Source organism: Colossoma macropomum, unplaced genomic scaffold, assembly GCF_904425465.1.
Source record: "Colossoma macropomum unplaced genomic scaffold, Colossoma_macropomum, whole genome shotgun sequence".
Taxonomy (NCBI): Eukaryota; Metazoa; Chordata; class Actinopteri; order Characiformes; family Serrasalmidae; genus Colossoma; species Colossoma macropomum.
Genome location: NW_023494803.1, coordinates 20,349,437 through 20,374,001, shown reverse-complemented (window position 1 = coordinate 20,374,001; position 24,565 = coordinate 20,349,437). Strand labels below are relative to the sequence as shown.

At 38.9% G+C, this 24,565-nt stretch overlaps 2 protein-coding genes across 2 annotated transcripts in view; one reads left to right on the top strand and one right to left on the bottom strand.

Moving 5' to 3' along the window:
- Positions 1 to 591: 591 nt before the first annotated feature.
- On the bottom strand, positions 592 to 11,508 carry pkdccb (protein kinase domain containing, cytoplasmic b). Its single transcript, XM_036594128.1, has 7 exons — positions 10,843 to 11,508; positions 9,350 to 9,466; positions 6,657 to 6,928; positions 5,879 to 5,958; positions 5,677 to 5,784; positions 3,501 to 3,677; positions 592 to 2,278 (listed from the first exon to the last, which is right to left on the bottom strand). The coding sequence occupies exons 1-7, from the start codon at positions 11,383 to 11,385 to the stop codon at positions 2,190 to 2,192; spliced, it is 1,386 nt and encodes a 461-aa protein (XP_036450021.1). The 5' UTR covers positions 11,386 to 11,508; the 3' UTR covers positions 592 to 2,189.
- A 5,598-nt stretch (positions 11,509 to 17,106) lies between these two features.
- The window catches only part of disp2 (dispatched homolog 2 (Drosophila)), a 25,381-nt gene continuing 17,922 nt past the window's right edge, over positions 17,107 to 24,565 (top strand). Inside the window, exon 1 of the mRNA XM_036592995.1 lies at positions 17,107 to 17,309. Coding sequence (XP_036448888.1) covers positions 17,233 to 17,309 — 77 coding nt within the window. The 5' untranslated portion in view covers positions 17,107 to 17,232. The remainder of the gene's footprint in view (positions 17,310 to 24,565) is intronic.

Sequence of the window (24,565 nt, the reverse complement as noted above, 5' to 3'; positions counted from 1 at the left end):
TATGCCTTTTGTTAGGGCAGAACAACAGATGGGGCAAACCCTGCCCTCAGGTCAGTTCCATTACTGCTGATTCACTTCACATTCCCATTTTCAATACCCCAGATAATTTAAGATAATTGCATGAGATCTTATCAGTGAGTGAACCCCAGGATGGTGGAGAGCATGCAGACAATGAGCTCCACCTTCTCCACCAAGCCCTAGGCACAGTGGAGTAACCCCTGGGCCTGTGCTTATCTGTGCATATCTATAATACCCCTCCTGAATGGAGGGCCAGATGGCTCCCCCCATTCGTGTGCTAACGGCAAATTTACTTTAATTGTTCTTAATGCGCTTTTTGTTTTTTGGCCCTCTCCATGAGAAAAGGGAGAGAGAGCATTTACATGCAATAATTAAACCATAATGACCCTGCAAGTGATGCATTAGCATGCAGCAGAAAGGTTTTGTGTAAACTATGCGGGGCACGGTATGACAAGGAGCTCACCACTGAAATGGTTTACATATTGAAAGTAGAGGAGAATGGGTAGAGTGACAGGTTTTTGCCTCAAACCTAGGGAAAAAATACTAACATTCCAAAGGGTTAATATTCAGTTTGACCAAACAAAAGAAGCTATGAAACAAAAAATGCTTTTTATTTACTCCTTGCATCACAAAAAAGACAACATACTACATCTCAACAGATATTGTCAAACTCTTTCTCTGAAAGAACAACAACAGTATCTCATCCATTGGATGGAAACAGGAACGGTAGACTGTAGGGCTACAGCAGAACGTCGACAAAGTCGATAAGTCGTTAACAACATTGATTATGTAAAAAAGGTGTCACGTTCTTAAAAAGAAAAGCGCTCTATGATAATGTTTAACCTTCATATCTAGAATGATACACATTATCTTTCTGACAGATTGCAATAAATTACAGGACGTTTAGGGGGTGATACAGCTTTGATTATTTCAATGCATCATAAAAGTAGTTTGATTAGTTGATTAATCAAATAACATCCTATAGATAAATCATTTACAGAAGAAAACATTAGTTGTAGGCAGGCATGTTTCGGTAACAAGAGTCCTCTTATGCGAGTAACTGTGAGGAAAATAACCATCTTAAATGGTTAAACCATAATGGGGGGTGCGGAGGGTGGGAGGTTGTATTTGTGTTGGGGGAGGGGGAGGTTTGTCCCCAATGCTGTGGGCATTATATCCACCTCCCCCAGAGCATGTTCAACCAGTGCAGCTCAACAGCCCCATTTACAGAACAATCTCATCTATGTTAGGTGAAATACATGTGGTATTAACCCTTTAAATGGCCTGGGTCCACCAGCAGACCCAAAGTTTTATTACACACTTCTATAACCTAAAAATAGCTCATCCAGTTTGCACTGAAGTCCCAGTAGTTACTGAATAATAAGACTTAGTATGTAATAAACCTGTAATTTTAAGGGGTTAATGTAAAATATCAATTCATTCAACATGTTTTAAAGTTGAGTTATATTCATTTGGAAATACTAGTGTCTTGCTATGGTTTGCATGAAATAAATCAATAAATAAACAAAGGGTTTTTAAACTGGAGATAACTGAGTTTTTGGTGTCACTTGGGATACCAGTTACCGTGTTACCGCGGTTAATCATCACCAGGTACAGGCCTAGTTGTGGCCCTAGTCAACCACCACAAAAATGAACCGCATAAGACAAAGCCATCGTAACATCTTAAAACAGCCGGTTCGTTAATTGAACTACAGCTTAGCTCAAGCACAGCTGTTGCTTCTGTACTTTCTGACTTGTTGGAACACTGCGCTCAAAGATGTACCAGCATATAGCACAAAGCTGCGGAGCGTCTGGCTCTATGAACATCAAAGGAGATCTGTATAAGAGCTTGTTTTCTTTCTCTCTGCTTGCTGTAGACAGTATAGAATAGGCTCAATATCCTTTCATTCAACTGTGCCATACAAACACAACAGAGAAGAGTGAAAAAACAGAGGACTAGGTGTTTCTTTTCTTGTAGAGGGAGTAATTATACCTGAAGGGAAATCCTTTTAAACACCTCTTGGCAGCATGTAGGATTGGCAGGCAGATCAAACGGCCTTTGAGTGAGTTGCCTATAAATACATCACATTCGTTCACTTCAGACTTCTCCCCATCCCCCTCCCCCATCGTCTCTCTCTTTCTCTCTCTCTTTTCCCTTAAAGCGTAGCTGCTCAGGCTTTGGCGCTTCTCATGTAGACCGTGGAGCTCACATCTGGAAGCAGCTGGCCAAAGCCGCTCCTGAATGAGGCGAGAAGTCGTCCTGCAGACAAGTAAAGGCAAGGAGAGCCCAGGGTTAGGAACACAGCCTCAATGAAGATGTGCTGAGATGATTTATAACATTGAATGGTGCTAGCCACAGCTGTTCATTTCATGTCTGATGTATTCGCATAGAGATGAGCCAGCGATGGAGGAATTTACTGCCTTGCATGACTGCCTCCTATATTCATAAAACATAGTGATTTAACTTGCACAATATTTTATAAGTTAGTCATTTACCATATATTTTACTGTCCAATATATTTTTCCCCTATATTATCCCCTATATAACTACATTATTATACTCTACCATGTGTTTATCACTTACAGTGCTGTGCAAAAGCACATGAGAAACTACAGTCAAAAAGCTTTTTATCTAGGAGTAAGCATTTTTTGCTCAGAAACTTTATTTTTCTCTCAACTACTTCTATCAAAATAAGAAATTCCTGTTACATTTTTAGTGTATTTATGTTTATTTGCATTCTTTGTAATGATATACGTTACTTTTACTGGCCAAAAAACAGTTACTGCCAAGATAAATGGTTTTAAACAATGTGCTTAAGTGCCTAAGACTTTTTTAAGATGGTACTATATATCTTTTTGAAAACTGAGAAACTCGGATGAAAGCTTTCAATCCATACCATAATAAAATCAAATGAAATCTCTAAACACAAATATGGTATCAATTTTGATGAAAAGTTAGCAAATTTGTATCAAATTGTATCAAATTTGATGAAAAGTTACTACAGCTTTTTACTACATATTTTGTCATTGTTTTACACAGAAACAAATGGAAATGGAACAAACGGAAAGTGCTGACTCAAACCTGTCGATACAGAAAGTAAATCCAACATGAATGTAACTCAATTTGCAACTACATAGGTTACATAACTTACTGTAATAATACTAACTGTAATTATGTACAATACACTAATTATGTATGATAAATTGAACGTGTAGCAACATGTCAATGACAAATATTGTCTACTAACTAACTACTAATAATAAAGCATTAAAAATACGGTCCATATATACCATCCTAACTCACTAAATAAGTAAAAGAAAATGTAAATTCTTAATAATTATTCATATATTTCTAAGCGTAGTTTTAACTGCTTTTCATTAAAAGCAGACTGCATTCTATTTGGTTTCAGTTTGGTAGGGATTACTAGTAGTAATTGTGCTAAGCAGTTACTAATTACACTTCATCAGAGCTAAATTCTAACCTGTCCATGTCTTTTGACTGCTCAGGGAGAAGCTGGTGCATTGTGGGTGAGAGCTGCAGATGTGGGCAGCCTCTAAAGCATTGTGTACAGACAGCACACACGCCTGCAGCTCGTAGGAAGGCCAGCATCTGTAGTCCATATTCCCAGCAGTTCTCATGCCTTTCAATACAGCGTACTCTGAGCAGAGGAGAGAAAAAAAACACATCAGACTTCAAACTAGTCAAGACTCACTCAAGTCTGCAGTAAAGCTCATCTGCTAAACATTAGCATGTTCAGCGCATATAAAGAGAACAGACGCCTCCCGCTTTAGTGCTCTCAGCAGAGGTGGCAGGGTCTCACGTTACTCACTGGCATGCCTTTAACATCATACGGGAGGTGGTTCAATGCGAGAGTGTGCGTTTGTGTTTGTTTTTGTACATTTTCAGGACAGAAGTCTTCTGACTTTGTAGGAAAACCAGAAAAAACAGGCCTAACCTACAATGTTTGGACCAACAAACAAACGTTCTTTGTAAAGTGCTTTTTACAAAAGTTACATGCTAATTTTTAAAACTGAAAGGGAAAAATATTTCTTTATGATCAAAATTGGTTCTAGGATTAGGTTTAGGCTTAGAAAATTCTTAGTGCATTGGGTAGTTACACATCTACATATGGGACATTACTAGTACATATAGATAGTTACAAATATACAATACATAATACAAGTATTTCCAAAATGGCAATTTTACAAGAGAAGGCTAAATTTTCTTTACTTTCCATTGGAGTGAATGTAAAGAGATTTTTGTTCCAATCAATTTTGGAGCATGTTTATTCGTCCATTCATCATGAAAAGTCCACACAATGTGAATGGCAGCTGCTGTGTTCAAATGATGTGCAATAAAAAAAAAAAAAAGTTTTGTTCTGTATTCCTTGGATTGCGATGACATAATACATATGGCACATTACCATTACATGTAGGTAGTTACACATGTATAATACATATGGGACATTATGGTTATACATATGGAACGAATATGAGACCTCATGTCCTGACAAGGAATAAAAAACAAACACAAGTGTGTCATAGAGAAGCAGAGACAGAAAGCATGGTGCTACTAAGGAACAAACACCAAAACAGTGGCCCAACACTGGAAAAGGGAGGAAAAAAACTCCCTCACAAATGAGCCACTCTCTGAATGTGTGGAAACATTTTACAAGAGCTGCTGTGAACTTGTTTGGACATACGATTTTGAAGCTTCTGAAAATATCTGGCTCTTTTTAATGCCTCTGTGTTGTTGAACTCTGGCCATGTGGATGATTTATGGATGTCAAAGCTCAGGTTCTCCACAGGGAGAGAGAGAGAGAGAGAGAGAGAGAGAGAGAGAGAGAGAGAGAGAGACCCAAAGTCCTGCAGGGGACATCACTATTTCACCCAGCGCTTGAAGACAGATTAAGTTACGCAGCTTCTTTTTACGACCGTTTGCACATCTGCTTAAAGGTGCCGTTCAAGCTATGTTTTTGACATTAATATAGGCACACATCATATTTACAGCAATCATCTCCTGAAATACATTCAGAATCAGCAATGTTCTTTGTCTGGTCAAAATGATTAAGTATGTCTCTTTTTGAGCGCTGATATATGAGGGGCAGCTTATTAAAGACTAAAGTGCATTTTCTCCTGTAGAACTTCAGCAAATCTCAAGCAAAATTTGCTAAACTTTCTGTTCAACCTTCACTAAGACAATAGGAACAGAGAACACTGTGCACTGATTGTGATTTTTATCCATTGTCTTACAACCTTTAACATGCTGTTTCATACAGAGCTTCTAGCAGCTAGAACAACTATATAAACCTACCAGCTAAAACTAAAGGTTCTTCAATGGTTCAGCTTGGACACATGGTTCTACAAAAAACCTTTAATTTGTAGCTTTAACTTACATTGAGGCTTTTCAAACTTTAAAAAAGCTTCCAAAAATGCTTCCATTGAAATGTTCTTCAGGGAACCAAGCATGGTTCTTCTATGGCATCGCTTCAAAGGACCCTTATTAGGACCTTTTTTTTTTTAAGAGTGCACCCTGCTGTGAGTAGTTCTATCTGCAGGAAACGCTTTATGAAGCAACATGTTAAAGCCTGTAAAACAATGGATAAAAATCACCATTCAATGAACAATATCAGAGGATAAGGTTTAATGCTGTCTTACCTTTAATTATCGATGGCGGCATGTTCTGCAGATGCAGCCCAGACTTGAATACATGCAAAACCTCTTCAAAGGCCTCCAGTGTTTCGTTAACATTATGTTTCAGCTCCCCTATTGCAAAAAGAAAAAAACACCATTAGTCATGTTTTCACCAATCAAGACACGTTTTGATGACTGAAACCACACAGAGGGAGAGACTGCTCACCTGTGGTGTTCATTATCCGATCCACAAGAGGCTTCAGCGTTGTCGGAGCCTGATGAGGCAGCAGATAGATGAAGAAGTATCTGGAGATTGAAAGCAAATGTATACCTGAATTAGCATGCTAACTCCCCCAGCTGCATACAATCACTGACTTAAGAAAACCTCGCAACTCTTTTTGTAATTAAAAAAATATAGACTTCTGCATTGCGTGAATATTTCTTCACAAACTGACCAATAAAATGATTTAAAAATACTATACACGTTTTTTTAAGTTACATTAATAGATGTTATGTTATGTTTGGGGTAGGTTTCTACCAAAACAGTTATAATTCATTATTACATGACCATTTTCCAAACTCTTTTTATCCCTTAGAATAAACAAGCTGTTTTTGTTACTGTGCCTTTAAGACTGATATATGTAAATGAGCCTTATTCTGGTTGCAATATGTTGAATACAGAACCATTGTATCTGCATAAAAATCACAGTGAAACATTTAGGCATGGACATTTACCCTTGTCTGATTATTATTTAAGCCTTTCTTACAATGACACTGATATGTTCTGCCAGTCTGCCAGACAGAAGCAGGCAGAAACTTTAGCTGTCCGATCAATACACTTCAACTGCCGCCTGTGATACTCAACACGGTGGATAATTAATCAGAACAAGCGCAGTGGGCGGGGAGGCTATAAAGCTCCCTCGCGCCAGCCCTGCGAGACACTTGTAAAACAAGCTCTTTATCTTCCAGCACAGACAATAAACGTGGAATGTGGGCGCGCTCACCTGTAGGCATTGTACAGGTTCCTCATTTCGTTGAGGCCCTCACACACTCCGCTGGCTGAGCAGGGGACGGTAAAGTTGCGGAGTGGGAACTGCAGCAAGCAGTCTGAGTCCATCTGGCAGGAAGGTTCTCTGACACTGGCATCGTCCAGATCGGTCAGCTTTAGCTCGCCAGACACCATGACAAACTGACGGGGCTGGAAGTCCAGCAGGGCCACGGAGCCCAGTGGAGAGTGGGACAGGTAGTGAAGAAGCCTGACCAGGCCAAGACAAACCTGCAGTACAGAGCATAGAGGGTTAACCCCTTAAATGGCCAGCGCCCACCAGCAGTCCCAAAGTTTTATTACACACTTCTATAACCTAAGAATAGCTCAGCCAGTTTGCACTGAAGTCCCTGTAGTTACTGAATAATAAAGGTTTAGAATGTAATAAGCCTGAGACTTTAAGAAAGAAAGCAAAATTAGCATAAAGAACTTGTTCAGAGATTTTACTGACGGCAAACATTAACTGTAGATATAGATACACTGGCAGTTATCCTATGGCACATTTAAGAAGTTGTGAGTCAAAACAGCCCCCAAAGAAAACTCCTTTTTTCAAATTTAACACCAATTTACCATCATCTTGACATATAAAAACCCTCTAATGGTTCACTGGTCATTTTGCATAGTAAACAAAATGGCTATATTTGCATTATAGACATTGGGACCACTGGCTGCCATCACCACCACTGTAAAAAAATTGAGTTGGTATGTTTTTCTACAATGAATCACACTGCACATCAAACCACTTTTTATGACTGTTTACTTCTCAAAAATTAACTTATGCACAGATTTTGAAAAATCAGTGGAATTTCCCTTTAGTATAATATAGTAGAATATATTTGTTAAAGATTCCATCAGTGTTGCAGTTCATACAAAGAAATAGGTCTAAACAGCTTTCTAGTTCAAATGCAAACCAACAAAAACACGTTAAGTAAAACATTTTGAAATGCTAGGTGTCCCCAAACTTTTGACAGGCAGTGTATACCTGATCTCATTCTCCAAGAAAGGACATGGACATGAATGTCTGGTATTCACACGGATGTAAGGAATATGTTCAACACCGTTCTGCACAGCAATCTATCAAGATCTACATCTTTGTCTTCTTAAAGCAGGGCTTCCCCACCGCAGCCCTGGGGACCCTCTGCACATTTTTGTGGTTTCCTTATTCTAACACACCTGATTCAACTCAATACCTAATCATCAAGTCTTTGATGAGGTGGGTGTGGTGGGCTAAAGCAGAAGAAAGTCAAGAATGTGCAGAGCACAGTACCACAGGACTGGGATTGAGAACTAGCGTCTTAAAACAGCCAGATAGCAGCATTCTTAAAACACACGAAAAGTTTACTTTTCAAACTTTCTGTTGGTCAAAAAAAATGCAAATGGCATTTTCAAATAAAGTAAAGAAAAAACACATTTAAAATAGGTAGCAATTTACTGAATGGCGGCATTTGTAAGGCTACATGACACTTACATGACATAAAGCTACATTAACATTTATAAAGGCTTCTTCCAATAAGTTTCAGTTGTCATAAAGGCTGCTTTAGTCAGTTTCACACCAGAAAGTGTAATTACAACTGATGCTTGTTGGAATAAGCCTTTATAAATGTTAATGTAGGTTTATGTAAGGCGTCATAAAACACTTATGTAGACATCATGAAGCCTTACAAACGCGACCCTTCAGTAAATTGTTGCCTATTTTTATTAGTTTTTTTTCTTTAGACTGTTTGTCTTTATAAATGTTTATATAGATACACAGTCAAATGCAAAAGCTTGCTCACCCCCAAATTACACGTTTTGTTGATCTTCTATGTGAAAATAAGTCAACACATCCTCTATAGAGAACACATTTGTGCAGTTTAGTGCACAATTACTGCTTATTTGCCGAATTTAACATATTAAAAAACATAACATAAAAATGTAGCTTATGTAAAAGTTATGACACATTTTATATTTGATGTTTTATTTTTTCCACTACATTAAACTCAACAAAAAAATAGAAATTTTCACTTGGAAAATCAATAAAAACATGTCTTTTGACTGGTGGTCTTCAAACATCTGCAAATGTCAGACAAAAGACGTGTAGGTTTCATGTAGCCTTATGAACACAGCCCTACAGCAAACATTTACCAAACTATTAGTTTTTGATAACAGAGAAAATTAGGCCACGCTTTTGAATTTTTCATGTTTGTCCATTACACAGCAGATACAGAGGTGGACACTGAACTGGCAGAAGTTCCACAGAGCAGCTGAGTATGTAAACTGTACACAATTTTTAAAAAGAACCATTTCTCCTCTGACACTATCATGACTCAAAGAAGGCCGACTATCTGCACCTGCCTCTGGTGAACCGAACACTTCCACAAAGCATTTCTCCCGTCCTGAAGGCCAGTATCAGATCCTCGCTCTGTCCCACAGAGCTCCAGATAGTGCTCAGTTTAAAGAGCGAGCAGAGACATTCGAGACAGACATCTGTCCCTCAGAGTATTTGATCAAGCTAGCTGGTATGGAGATAGGGCTTTAGTTAATCCAGCCAGGCCAGAGAATTTTCATCCAGCCCCCGCCTCAGGTATGCCCAGTGGGGGGGCTGTGGGTGGGGAACTCCTGATTAACTCTCAGTGGGAGGGGGTTGGGGGAGTTGTAGACTGAAGCTCTTACCCGAAAGCGCTCTTCCCAGGGGCTCTGCAGGAGCTGAATCATCTGCACTGGGGTTCCCTGCTCCAGCACCGCCACGATCCCCCCCACCAGGCCACTGTCCTGGCACTGACCTCTCAGCTGCAATGGTCAAACAAGACACGTTTGTCAGCAGTTCAACCACAGGCCAGCATTTAACCATCATTAAGTAATGGCTTGAAACGGTTAAGGGCAGTGGACAAATGTAGGATAGACTGGACTCAGATAAAATGGTATAAGTGTCTTAAGTACACATTGGTCTTAGACCCCACCTTTTAACCAATTTAATTACCATTTACCATATTTCCTTCAGTTCCTTCAGAAATAAGTCACCATTAAGCATCAGCTGAAACTGGAATAAGAAGTTCTAAGAGTTTCTTAAATTGTCCCATAATTGCTTAATCTACCCCACGCTCTTGAACTGAAGGTGCTAAAAAGGGTTCTCTGTAGTGAATTCAACATTCCATATATTCTGCCTCCTAAATCCATGTAAACAGGACTCATTGTGCTCTCTTCATAATCCCTGATATGCTCAGAAAAGTATACTGTCACATATTGTGAAATAATTTATCACCATATAACAATAAATACAGTGCGCAGCCCTGGTTTTACATCAATAAATGTTTTTTTCCTAGAACCAAACATCCAAGCTGAGAATCATTTAGGAACCTTTATTTTTTATAGTTTAGTTCTTAAAAGATGATGTGCGAGAGTAAAGAACCTTTTCAATTCCTTTAAAATCCCAGGCTTATTACATCTACACTCATAGCAAAAAGGGCTCTGAGGACTCTTTATGCATTATAATGATGAAAATTCTTTTTTCTTAGAGGTGGGCGATATGACAAAAATATAATATCGCATAGTAAATATAATATCACATAATATACTTAAAACGTTTGATACACGATATGTTATGTTATTTATTTTTTCAGACATCTGATGAGTTGAAGCAGAGAAAAAAGAACCAGTAGTGCTATATTTAAAAAAAATACTATCAAAAACTGTGAATACAATGATTTTTATTCAACATTTGCCATACAGTGTTGCACTAAATCCAGTCAAACATGACTAATGTTGCTCCCCTTATAATGAAACATGCAGTTGGTCAGTGTTTTACAAGTACTGAAGATATGCATGATGTGTTCAGAAAAGCATACTGTACTGTACTATGACATAATTTATCACGAATACCGTATATAATGTCATACTGCCCAGCCCTACTTCCAAAAAAGGGGGCTTTAATTTTTAAGAGTAATGTTGTCAGAAAATGAACACCATGTGATACAGGAACACCAGAGTTCAAACAGGCCTAATGCAATTTCCCACTTTCTAGGACCTCAGAATAACTGTGCTACGTCATGTGACACTATTTCATTAAAGCCGTTAAACAAGCGTTCATCTCATGAACAGACTTTCTCTTGTGAACCTGAACTGCTTGTAGAAGTTCAGCCAGACAGTTAGGTTGTTCCAGAGCTTACCTTAACAATGTTGGGGTGCTGTAGCCTCTGCAGGAGGACGATTTCCTTCCTCAGTTTGAAAGACACAAGCTCTTGACAGCTCTGAGGGTCTCTAAAGTCTTCTAGGCAAGACCTCATGTCAGTGCCCTGCTCATTCACAGATTTCAGTGCTACGTCCGTTCCTTGCTGTAGGACAACTTTCAGCACTGTTTTAGTGTAACCCGCGCCGAGGAAATCCACCACTGTCATCCCACTCAACTCACTGCAGCCAATGTCCGAAGTGGTCGAGCCCTCCGAGGTTTCATTCCTTCGGGCATCTACATTTGAGAAAACCGGTGAGTTTCCGGGTAACTGCTGTCCAGGAGATGTTATATAGAAGGGAAGCAGTTCTTGTTGCCTTTCTTTTAGCTGCTGCAGCAGTTTGTCACGAGTTAAATCCACGTTTGGAGCCCCTGAAGCCTTCTCTCTGAGACCGAAGTGCCATTTCTTCACAACAACTGTTAAGGAAATAATCAACAAAGCGAGGCAAGAGGCGGTGAAAAAGGGGTTTCTTGAGGAAGTCATGGCGCCTGGTTACTGCTTATCCTTTCTACAATGTCCACTAGTGCGGCTTTTCCCATTCGGCTCCTTCATGCTTCCAGGAGGAGTACGAGTAAATTTACTGAAGGCTGCTCATGTAGACTCGCACTGTAGTATGCGCTGTAGTGACACGCCTAGGGGGCGTGGCGAATCTCTATTATCCCCGCCCACCACTCCAAACTGAGGCCCCTTCTTGCGCACGCCATGAACGCACGCCACGCTGTTGTCTATGGAGAGGCGTTTTAGCTTTTAATCTACAGTATCTTGACATCAGAAATTTAATTGCATTTTAACTGCTAAACGTGTTATGACGACTAGAAAAAAAAAACAAATAAAGCTGAAGAAACGTATCTTGGTTGGTAAGTTTTCGGTGAGTACTCTTTTTTCCCAGTTCATTTTAATGGGAGGGATAGTTTAACTAGTAAGAATAAAATTTTGACATATGGCAATTCAACTTTCACAAGTAAAAAATATTTTTTACATTAGAAAAATTAGTAGATTTTTCCATTGAATGATACTGCAAACTGAGTTCTGACATGTACACATTTAGTTTAAGACCTTATTTTTTAAAATGTAAAAGTTCCACTTATTTTTCTACATGCCAGATAAGGCTCTTTGACATTTTACTTATTCAGACTGAATTTCTGATATCATTCTACATTGAAATAAGTTTGTACAAGAACAGTTCACCTTACACTGCAATAATCCTGTACAAGAACAGTTCACCCTTCACTGCAAGAAGTCTGTATATGAACAGTTCACCCTACACTGCAATAGGACTGTACATGAACAGTTCACTATACTCTGCAATGAGTTTATACAAGAATGAGCCTGTACACGAACAATTCACACTACGCTGCAATACGCTTGTACAAGAACTATGCACCCTATACTGAAATAAACCTGTACAAGAATAAGCCTGTACAAGAACAGTTAGCTATACACTGCAATGAGTTTTTACAAGAGTAAGGCTGTACACAAACAGTTCACACTACACTGCAATAAGCCTGTACAAGAACAGTTCACCCTACACTGCAATAAGCCTGTACAGGAATGGTTCACATTTCACTCCAATAAGCCTGAATAAGAACAGTTCAGTCTACACTGCAAGAAGTCTGTATAGGGCCTGTTCACCTTACCCTATAATAAACATGTACAAGTTCAGTCCACCCTACACTGTAATAAACCCATACAAGAACAGCTCACCCTACACTGCAAAAAGTCTGTATAGGAACAGTTCATCCTACACTGCAAAATTTGTGTACAAGAACTATGTAAAACTGTGCAAGTATAGTGCACCCTACACTGCAAAAAGCTGTACAAGAATTAGCCTGTACAAGAACAATTCACACTACACTGCAATAAGCCTGTACAAGAACAGTTCAGCTTACATTGCAACAGTTCACCCTACACTGCATTAAGCCTAATTAGGAGCAGTTCATCAACAGTAAATCCTACTCTGACATAAGCCTAGAAGAATTGTGCATTCTATACTGCAATAAAACTGTATAAGAACACTTCAGCCCACACAGTAATAAACCTCTACAAGTAGTGTGCACTACATTGCCCATGTGCACAGAAATAGGACTGTAATGCAGTCAACTGTAATGCAGAACAAATCATGGATCTCCTGCAGTTTACTGGCAAATGAGCCACCTTTGAATATTGAAAGACTGCATATGTCATCCTTTAGACAGTAGGGGGCAGCAAAGTGCCTTATGCCTAACTCACCACTATGCATTTATCATGTGCCTGAGAGAAATTGAGATACATTTTGTACTAATTTCATAGTTTAAAATGTTGCCAAAATAAAAATACATGTGTGGACTGCATAAATCATAAATCTAGGTTGCATGACAGTCCACAGCAGTTACTGTATGTATCTCATAATGTCCACAAAACAACTAAACAAAACACTGAAGTAATCCTGCTGAGCATATTTAACCAAGCAGGTCCACCAGTCAGTAAACTGTTATTATCTTCTCTCTGCCTTTATTGGGAAGATGTTCACTGGTCCTCAGATGCAGTGGGGCTGTAAATAAATCCTTCTGTTCCACGCTGCAGAAAAGCTGGCACTGGAAATTAGCATGGGCGGCAGTTCAGAAACACCCCTGATCCTGAGCAGACAGGGCTAAATGAATCTCAGCAGCAGCCAGAGAGAGCACTGAACACATGATACATAATAGAAAGCCCTCTGGATAATCTGCTGTCTGACAGATGATGCCTTCCCTGGCTCACTGAGGGATCAAGATGCAGGATGTTTATTGTAGGATATTCAAATGACAGCCAGCAGAGTCCATATCCTACATTTGTCTTGCATTTGTTTTTTATTCTGAGATCCACATATGGAATGAGGTGTTTTTTTTGCACTAAAAACAATCATAATTCATTTTTCACATGCCCATTTGTCAACCATTTTTTATCCCTCAGAATCAAAAAGGCTATTTTTATACTGTGCCTTTAAGATTGATAAATGTAAATGACTTCTGTTCTGATTGGCTGGCCTGTATTGTACCTTGTTCAAAAAGCAGTCAAAGCTGAAACACTCTTTATAAGTTCAATTTGAATTGACAGAGGTTAAATAGGCAGATATATATAATTGTGTTGGTTTTTGTTACATCACAGAAACAATGGGCCTCATTCACCAACCGTTCTTAAGAAGAAATTTCTTCTTAAAACCCACTTATGCAGTTTTTCTGAAGACTCTGACATTCACCAGTGTTCTCTGATTTGGGATTTGTTCTTAGGTAAGAACAGACTCGACACACACTCGAGCACAAAGGTGGGAACAATTCTGCGCTTTAAGAAGATGTCATGAATCTGGCGTAGACTCTTTCTTAGGACCTTTCTCAAGAACACATTTAAGAAAAAACTTAGGAAAATATTGGTGAATGAGGCCCAATGAATTTAAAATGGGCCATTCTTGCAAATATGGACTGTATGTACTGAAGAATGAATGGTACACTTCATACATCAAACATTGTTTTTAAAAAAAAAATTCCATGTGTTTTTCCATGACATGGGCCCATTAATGATGTTTAAAGGGGTCAGTTTATTAGTGTTCAACAATAGGACAATGTTTATTAAACTAAAAGATGAATGCACTGATGATGTGAAGATAAATACTTAAAGTCAGTTCCTCAACTCCACCAATTAAGCAGGTGAGTTAAAAATCCACACAATGATGGTAAAAATCATACACAGCTTTTATTACCTTTTTTTCAGACCTGCATTAAAACCTCAAGCTGACCCAGTGCAGCGCTGCCCACTGTACAAGTTTGGAAGTAGAGGGTAAAGCCCCCTTAGGAAAACGTTTCTTTTTTTTCCCCAATATGTTAAATATGGCAAATAAATAGTAATTGAGTTCTACAATGAGCAGAAGGGTGTTCACTGTAGAGGATATGCTAACCCCTTAAGTGGCCAGGGTCCACCATCAGACTTAAAGTTTTACTGTATACACCTATAACCTAAGAATAACTCAGTATGTATATGCATGCACTGCTTTATTGGTAACAATGCTGTAATGCTGCAATGTTTTTTCCCTCTTTTTTAGAGAGGTAATTTATCTTTATGTTATAGTGTTGTAGTAATTATATATATATATATATATATATATATATATATGTGTGTGTGTGTGTGTGTGTGTATATATATATATATATATATATATATATATATATATGTGTGTGTGTGTGTGTGTGTGTATATATATATATAGATAGATAGATAGATAGATGTAGATATTGCTGCTGTCAATGACTTGATATGACAACAAGGAAAAAACATACTTTTCTTTTAATGTAAGTCTTTGTAAGTCAACCAGATCTTTTTCTTCAAGTAATTTTGGGCCATTTCTTTTGATCCTGTATGCTGCTATATATCTACATATGCACTATTATATGGTGCAGGGTCTAAAAATATATATAATGTGTATTGTTACACTCTACATACACCCACCGAGCACTTTATTAGGAAAACCTGCATGCCTACTCATTTGTGCAATTATCTAATCAGTCAATCGTGGGGCAGCAGCGCAGTGTCTAAAATCATGCAAAAATGTGCCAGCAACTTCAGTTAATGTTCAGATTAACCATCAGAATGGGAAAAAAGGTCACCTGAGTGATTTTGTCTGTGCCATGATTGTTGGTGCCAGATGGGCTGGTTAGAGTATTTCTTAACTGCTGATCTCCTGGGATTTTTTTATACACAACTGTCAGAAAAAATGTACTGAGCAGGTACATTTTTCATTAATCAGGGTACAAACACTGAACATGTGCCCTCAAAGGTACAACAATGGTTTTAAGGTCCAATTGTGTACCTCAAATATGGTTTTCCCAGGTCAAAAGTAGATATTTGTACTTCTTCATAACCTAATGTTTCAAAACAGAACAATAAATTCAAAAGCCTGGAATCAAGACAGGATGTTTGGAGTTAATAGAACTTAAAATATCATTTCAATGGAATATGGTACAATTATGTTCCCTGACTACAGGTACTGAAGATGCAGCCTTGATGATACCACCCCAGCGAAGGCTTAATACCTTTTTTTCTGAGGATGTAGAGTGTACTCAAAATGGTACAATAAAGAAAAAACATTCAGTGAGCGGCTGTTCAGTGGACGGAAACAGCTTGTTGATGAAAGAGGTCAGTGAAGAATGGCCAGACTGGTTCAAGCTGACAGAAAGGCTACAATAACTCAGACAACCACTCCGTTCAATTGTGGTGAGCAAAAACGCATTTCAGAATGCACAACACATTGAACCCTGAGGCAGATGGGCTACAACAGCAGAAGACCACATCAGGTTCCATTTCTGTCAGCCAAGAACAGAAAGCTGAGGCATCAGTGGACACAGCCTCACTAAAACTGTAAAGATGAATACTGGAGAAAAGGTAGCCTGGTCTGAATCTTAGTTTCAGCAAGCAGATGATAGCGTCACAATTCTATCTATGAACCTAACCTGTCTTGTGTCAACAGTCCAGGCTGGTGGAGGTGGTGTAATGGTGTGGGGCACACCAGTCAATCATCGCAAAGGAATTCTCAAAGGAATGTTTCCAACATCTTGTGGAGTCCATGCCATGAAGAACTGAGGCTGTTTTGAGAGCAAAGGGAGGCCTTGCCCAGTATTAGTATAGTGTTCCTAATAAAGATCTCGGAGTAATAGCAATATAACGCATCACATTGCATCACATCTTATCACCGTTCTTGGTTATGCATGTTAGCTTGTTAGCAGTGCATTACCTCTGTCCACTATGAAGCAAATCTTTTGTGTTTAGCCTGAATGCCATTCTGAGGACTTTTATAAGTGTTTTTACAATGTTAAATGCTGTAATAAACTGAAAATGGAAATACTCACATATAAACATGAGGCATATTTTCAGCTACTACTTATTTTTGTTTTTAAAAAAATGTGTTGAATGTGTTGAATCGAGACATCACTGTATTGTGATATAAGTAAAGAGACACTTTCCAAACAAAAGTAATATATAAATAAAATGTTTACGTTTGCGGTATGTGTGATAAAGCACTGCAGTGGAGTTGAGTGGTCCGTCAGCACCACCCCGAGCTGAACAGCGACCCTCCTGCCCCTCCACAGCAGCGCTCAGCACGCGCAGCGCGCGCCCCACCAATCAGAGAGTAGAGTGAACGCGCACACACACATATACACACACACACACACACACACCGTACACTGCCTTTAGCTCCGACACGGAGAGCACGAGCATCATGTTGGACTCCATGAGCTCGCGCACAGTGCCACACTGCTGAGATTTGCTGTTTTTTTTCAGAGCGCGCGAGCTTTACGGAGCAGGTCGGTGAAGGAGGCGGTCAACATGGACGCTGTTTCCGTCCACAGTGAGCGCGACGATGCTGAAATAAAGGCGAGCTCGACAGAAGGACCTGCTCTGAGGTAGGCTACGTGTTCCTGTTTCTGGACAGATTTAAATAGACAGCAGCGCTGCGGTCACCTCACTGTCCACTGATGTGGTTACAGTTAACGGCTCGGTCGTTTTCACCATCTCACTGTGCTGAAAATTGACTGCTAAGCTAAATAATGTTATACTAACATCATGTCTGTCATTTACTGTTACACCTCCATTTGGCATCGTTATACTAATAACAACCACCTGGAACAGTTGGTTTAGTGATAGCTTATCAGGAGAAACTCCAAATTAGCCACAAAAAGTAATGCTAAAAAGCTAAGCTTAGAGTCTGAAGTACACAGTTGAGACTATGGTGGTGACCCGTATATCCCTGCTGTGCTATTACTCTTTCGTGAGTAGAAGACCTGAAGACCTTAACCTTTTCGGCTTCACGCTAACATAAATCTATTAGTAATACCAGCATACTTTGGCACATAAAAAGAAAAGAAATAAAAACAGACCATAGCTACCATCGCCCAGAGTTACACAGACGGCCTGTTAAAAAGTGACCTACTCCATATTTCCAAAAGTATCCAGACACCCCCTCCTACTGGGGAACCTATTAAGATGCACCTGTTCCTGAGAGGTTCAGCTGTGCAGGCATAGCCTGTATAATTTCCATAGAAAAGCATTGCCAATAGGATGGAGCAGCTGCACATGAGCCTAAGGTCACCATGCCCAATGCCAAGTGTCGACTAGAGGGGTATAAACCCAGCTTTGGGCTGTGGAGCAGTGGTACTGTGTTCTCTGGAGTGATGGAGCTACCATCCTGCATCTTTGGGATGAGTTAAAGTGATCCAGAACTAATCACCCAACATCAGGACTTGTCCTCATTAATGCTCTTATGGCTGAATGCAATCAAATCCTCACAGCAATGTTGCAACATCTGAGCTGAGTCGAGGCTGTTAGAGGGAACAAACTCCCTGTTAATACCCTTGTTTTCAGAAATAAACACTGGTTGAGCAGGTGTCTACAGCGAGTCTTCACTGCATCCCTTATCAAGATCTCTAAAGGTCAAACATGGGAGCTCATTATCTCTTCTTGCTCATCATGAGTGCAGTTATGCTACCCAACAATGTGCATAAAATGAAAACATTCAGCTACAGTGAAGCATCTCGGTTTACCTTACATGCTTAACAACAGCCTTGGGCTAAAGAATGAGTAGATGACACAAGTGCTGGCTAACACAGCAGAACTCAGAGCTTAACCGTGAGCTCCAACCTGTCCAGATTCTTTAACATTGGCATTTTCACTCAGATTAGCTCATATCAAATGTCGTCTGACAGTTTTCACCCTAGCTCTGACAATGCTGTCATTTCCATAGCTAATTACAGAAATTAGAAACTGTCCGGCAATCCAGATGGGAAACACCATCAGGCAGTACAAGAATAAACAAGAGCAAATGAAGTTGCCTTGCCAGGAGTTCTAATCTTGATCTGTGTGCAGTAACGCTTTTGGAGAAAAAGTAGGTGCAAACACTTATTATGGATTGCACTGTTAAAAGGATATACCGGCTAGTGAAATCACCTTAAACCCAGTCAGTATATCTAATATTTCTCATTATAATACTGTTGTGAGAGTATTAAAACATTCAACCCATTTATAGTCTTTTTTTTTGGCTTCTTCTAAAAGTTATTTCTTAGTTATTTTAAACAAAGTGATTTCACTGTCTCGGCAGATGATTTAGCTTGTTTTAAGAAATAATGCTATTATAATATATATAGGTGAACAGGATAGTAGAAATCAGTTATGCAATCTTCTAATAATCTACCAGCAATCTTATGAGAAATACTAGACTTATTGCCTACATTTAAGATGCTTTCACCTGCGGTGATATCATTTTCTTAGCATTTTATAACTTTTATAACTGGAAAGAGATACAGTGCAGTGGAATACAGTAGTAATAAAATACAAAGAAGAAAGCGGATTAGTGTGGGTGTTTAACTATGCATGTCCAATGTTCCATCATGGGCTGAAACCACAAGAGAACAGAACGTGTGAACTAATGTATTCTGGTTCATGTTACATATTCAGTTGGGGTTTGTTTTACATTCCACTTCCAAGTCAGTTCTTTTCTATGAACAATGCTTAAAGTACTTAAGTAAGTAGACAGTGTGTTAAGAGCAAAGAGTGCTCAGTCTGTTTGAGAATACGTAGCTCTGCACTGTTAAAAGGTAAGGATCTTTGCTTGGATGTGCAGGTCTAGGAAAAACATTTTTATTGGTATATATGAAGGTTTTGTTGCAAAACACATTATAGACCACTTTCAAGCATTTTCTTAGTTTTCATGTTATGCGTTGTTGGGAGTGGGCTTTACACATACCACCTTAATACCGCCTTTATCTGAGAAATAAAAATGTTTCCATTATATATATATATATATATATATATATATATATATATATATATATATATTCCATATTCCTTTCAAAAATTGTTACCTATCTATTCCTATCTAAAATTGTTACCAATGAATATACAGCAGTTTTGAATGAAACCATGTATTTTTATACTGGTAATGCATTTAATGTTCTAGCTAAGCTGACAAAGGACAAAAAGTAAAAAAAGTAAAATATAATAACCGGAGAATTATTTGGAGTAACACAGTGGTAAATACAAACATACTAACACTAGATTTCACAGTAAAGTCACAGCAGGAAAGTAAATATTAGAAACACTTCCAAGTACCAGGTAGTTATATGGGGTAATAAGGCAGGAGGAAGACACTTAACGACATAAAAGTCTTATATAGAACATACAGAACCTGTTTATTATCTAGAAACAGAACAGACTCAGGCTTGTAGAGGAAAGCAGTTATTTTTACTACATTTTACTGGGTCCTTACTCTTTCCGATTTACTTTCCTGCTTAAACATGTGACATTACAATAAAATTTAGTGCAATTTGTTTTTAATTCTCCAATTCTCAAAATATTTCTCCAGTTATTAAATTCTTCACTATGTCTTTTTCTGCGTAATAGCTAGAACCTGTTGGCCATTTCAATATAATTTAGTTAAGCTGTCTGACTGTCTGTGTACTTACCCATATTTTACTCAGAATAATGGTATTTTGCCACAAGAAAATATTTAGGACATTTTGGTGTGATTTAGTTAAACTGTCTTGGAACTTACCATGTTACCCAAAATAATTACCTAGTACTTTAGAATTTGTACTACATACTTAATACATAGAACTTAAGGCAGTGGTTCTCAAATCAGTCATCAGGCCCTCGAGTCCACATTTTTTCCTCTATCCCTTTATGAGTTAGGTTGGAGCACAAATGTGGACTGTCTGCAGGGACTTGAGGACTGGTTTAAGGACCACTGACTTAAGTGACCGTAAAATAGGTTCCTAACCCTGGTCCTGAAGTACCATTTATCCATACACAGTTTTAAAGGGGTGACCAGAGTGGCCAGTGTCCTGCCTGAAATCTGATTGGTCACCCCAGATAGTACCCTAAAATTTCTGCCATGTCATTGGCTCACTGTGGTGCAGGGGTTTGCGCCTTTGAGAGTTGTTTTGCTATCGGCACCCTCTCTCCAACCCCTCATTCGCACATTCACATTGCGAGTATGTCTCATCTGTACAGCTTTGAGAGTTGTTTCACTACTGGCAAACCCTCATCCCTGCTCACACATTCATAATGCCACCCTGCTGCAACTCCCTGCCACCCCTGCTAAAATTTTCTAGATCTGCCACTGCCCTTGTCTTGCACATTTTAGTGTTTTTCCTGCTCCACTACACCCAGATAGACTCAGGAATGGCTCATTGATGAGCTGATTAGTTGGATGAGGTGTGTAAGAACAGGTAAAACACTAAAACGTGCAGGGCAGGGGTAATCCAGGACCACTGCTGTAAAAGAAATAGTTCTGTTAAGAACCATCCATTGAAAGGTTCTTTAAGAAACCAAAAGTGGTCCTTCACTCGTCTATATAACCCCTTTCTGGCGTCTTTATAAAATGGCTAAGAGTACCTTTTGACTGGAGTGAACAGTCTCGCTTTAGCTGAGTGCGCCGCAGCATCTCTGTCGGCTTTGCTTTGATAATGATAAATGATCTGGAGTGACTGGGGAGTGGAGAAGTGCTAAGCAGATGGTGAGAGGATGGCACTCTTGCTCTGGTGGACAAGCTCCAGCAGAGGCTGCTATGACTCATGTCTGAGCATGAGTCTCTCAGGAGAAGCCTGGGCCCTTCTATGTAGGCCTTTGATTTGTTAATCAAAGGGTTCGGTGCTGCATTATTATCTGCTGTTGTTTATGTTACTTAAAATGGCCACTTGCATCCCGTATGGGGGAAAGAAAATGGCTTAAGCTCCCAAAGGAGGACCACCGTGAACAAGCCAAGGAGATGATGCTGTTTAATTGGAGATACAAATTGATCCAAATCAGGATGAAGAATTACTCACGTCCAACAGCGAATATAATCACGTTCCATGAAGTATTAATGTCCTTTTGAACACCTGTTTCTCGACTTGGGTCCACATGCAATGCAGAATTTAAAGTACAGAATCCTATCATGGCTTAGTTTAAACAGCTAAATATGTAAGATGGGTTTGGTTAGTGCTTCTCTGAACTCAACAATTCACATATGTCTACATGAATGTGAGACCTTCTTTTGTACTTTTGTGCTGGTTTAGCCAAAAAATGAAAATTAAGAATTAAATGGACTAAACAAAAAGAAAGACTAGGCTAGTGAATGAAACAAAGCACTCAAACAGGAGATAAACAGTAGAAGAAACACAAACTAACATTAAATGGGACTTTAAATGGGAATTCCACCCATTTTTAAGAAATTATGTCTAATTCAAAACATTAACCTGTAGATAATGTAATTCAGAGTGGTTTGATGTGAAACAGTAAATTGTAGTCAAACTTAATGACACCAGTTTTTTACAGTGAGAGTCATGCCTCTGCTACAGCTGCCCAATGCAGTAGATCACTAGTTGGTCATGCGCAACTCAATCTGGCCTTCAGCAGTGCCTCGGTGCACTGACCCATTCATATATGCAGCAGTCCAGTTTATTTCACCGCAGGCTTTGCTCAGGTTTTGGAGCTCAGGGCTGTGGGTTGTTTCAGTCTCCCTCACTGTCTGCTTGTAGCAGTGCTGCAGGGGCGTTTATTCTGCAGAGCTGCTGGTTTTACCACCACGCAGCATCAAGCCTCCTCGCTCCTGTCAGCTCAGCCAAGAGCAGAAATGATATTCACACTGCCTTAGGTGCCTGTGTGAAGCGTGCAGCACCGTGGGACGTTTCTTTTCCATGCCCTTCACTAACTTAGCCCAGTAATGGTTTATGCGCAACTAGCAGCCCTGGAGAGAAATGATAAACTTTGTAGTAGCACTGGAGTCACAAATACTACTTCATCTTAAAGTGATCCAGCACTGCAGTGGCACTTTTAAGCCCATAACAACCTGCTGCATCACATGTTCTACCAATGGCTTTGTTAAAAAAATAATTGAAAAAAATAATACATAATTTCCATTTGAACAGAAAACTGCCGCTGTTGGAAAAACCTTTTTGAGAACAACAGCTTTACACTGCAGAAAATTGCATGATGAATGCAACAATAGAGGTCTAAAATGGCTTGGAATAAAATCATATTGCATTAACTTAAAAGTTAAAAAGATGTTGTCAGTGGTGATGTATGACTTCAAAACTCCCAACACAATTTTGTCTTTCAGTCTACCTACTTTTGGCAATAATTTTGTTGATGTAATATATTTTATTCATATGTAGTTGACCATCACCTTTAAATCAAGTACATTGAAAGCATCACTTTTTCCATGTACAGTACTTGCACTCCTTTTTGATTCAAATGTATACATCATTTACACCTGAACATAACATTGTCACTGTCAGAACAAAACATTGTATCTCCATTTTTGTGAGGTTTTGTCACGACAGTAGCGATATGCAGCTCTCTGCAAAAGTCACCCTTCATTTATTTAATTTCGACTCAAACAGCCATGAAATACAAGTTATTCATTTTTTAGTGTCGGTGAAAAAAACCCAGAAAATATATATTTAACAGAAAGTTACACAGAAGCCTCAACAAATACTGTTTCATTTTTTTTAGTATGTAGTTTGTCCACTCTTTGTCTTTATTGCAGCTAATGTTCTTTTCAGGAGGCTTGCTTTAATTTTTTAAAGAAATCTGATATTATTATTAGTTGGATCATGAGAAGCAGAAAATGCAACCAACTTCTAAGACTGAAATTTGGAGGTATGGAAAAATATTTTCCATACCTCCAAAGTTCAGTCTTAGTAGTTGGTTGCATTTTCTGCTTCTCATGATCCAAAAAATATCAAACACATCCAGTGTTGCTGAGGTCTGGACTCGGGGATAGACAGTCCATTGTTCTGAGAACACCAGCAACTTCTTTGTTTCCTTTTCTCAGTAACTGCTTCTTGACAGCTACACATCCTTTCAGACGCATAGTGCTGAGTTGTCTTCTCACAGTGGAAGTATGGACAGAAACACCTGTGGATGTTTTCAGATCCGAAGCGTAATTTTCTCTTCTCTCTCAAAAATGAAAGCTGTTCTCTTTACCTGATTCTGACAGTTTTGGTGGTCTACCAGGTCTTGCACGGTTGGAGTCCCATTTTCTCTATATTTTTAGTCCAGCCTGTTTTGAAAACTACCTTTTTTGCTTATTTTGCTTTGAATTGCTCTTACTTTGTGCAAGATCCTTACTGTCCTACACACACACACACACACACACAGACATATATATATATGTTGTCGGGACAAAACCTTGTATCTCCGTTTTTGGCGTTTTTCAGTTTTTGACATAATTTAAAAATGCGTATGGCCCTTCACATTGTGTATAAATTTCATGATGAATACTTTTGGCAATAACTGTGTTCATGTAATATATTTTATTCCTGTGGAAATGATGTACACTTTTGAATGAGGTAAATTCAGCGCATTACTTTTTCAGTGTACAGTAGTAGCGCTCTTATTTTGTTCTCAAGGAATAAATTGTCAATTGCAGTAGGCTATTCAGTGACTTTGCTTGGTACAATAGTGGTAATGGCCTGAAGGAAGTGTGACTCAGTGGGTTCAATGCACGATGAGTCTGTATAATACAGTATAAAGTCCACTGAAATTTCCTCTAGGGCTCCTATTCAGATTCAGCAGTGGGTCTAACTCCCAGGCAGTGCCTCATAAACTAGGTAAATGTTAGCTCTGGCTGAGAATGAAAGATGAACAATGTGAACAGCCATGTGATGAGACTTTTTATTAA

What these genes read in the sequence shown, in the direction of transcription:
- pkdccb (XM_036594128.1), bottom strand. Translation starts at nt 11,385, where the DNA reads ATGACTTCCTCAAGAAACCCCTTTTTCACCGCCTCTTGCCTCGCTTTG. An exon ending in AGCACCCCAACATTGTTAAG is followed by an intron (nt 9,467 to 10,842) that starts GTAAGCTCTGGA and finishes TGACCATTGCAG; the next exon opens with CTGAGAGGTCAGTGCCAGGA. An exon ending in GCCGCCATCGATAATTAAAG is followed by an intron (nt 3,678 to 5,676) that starts GTAAGACAGCAT and finishes TCCTCTGCTCAG; the next exon opens with AGTACGCTGTATTGAAAGGC.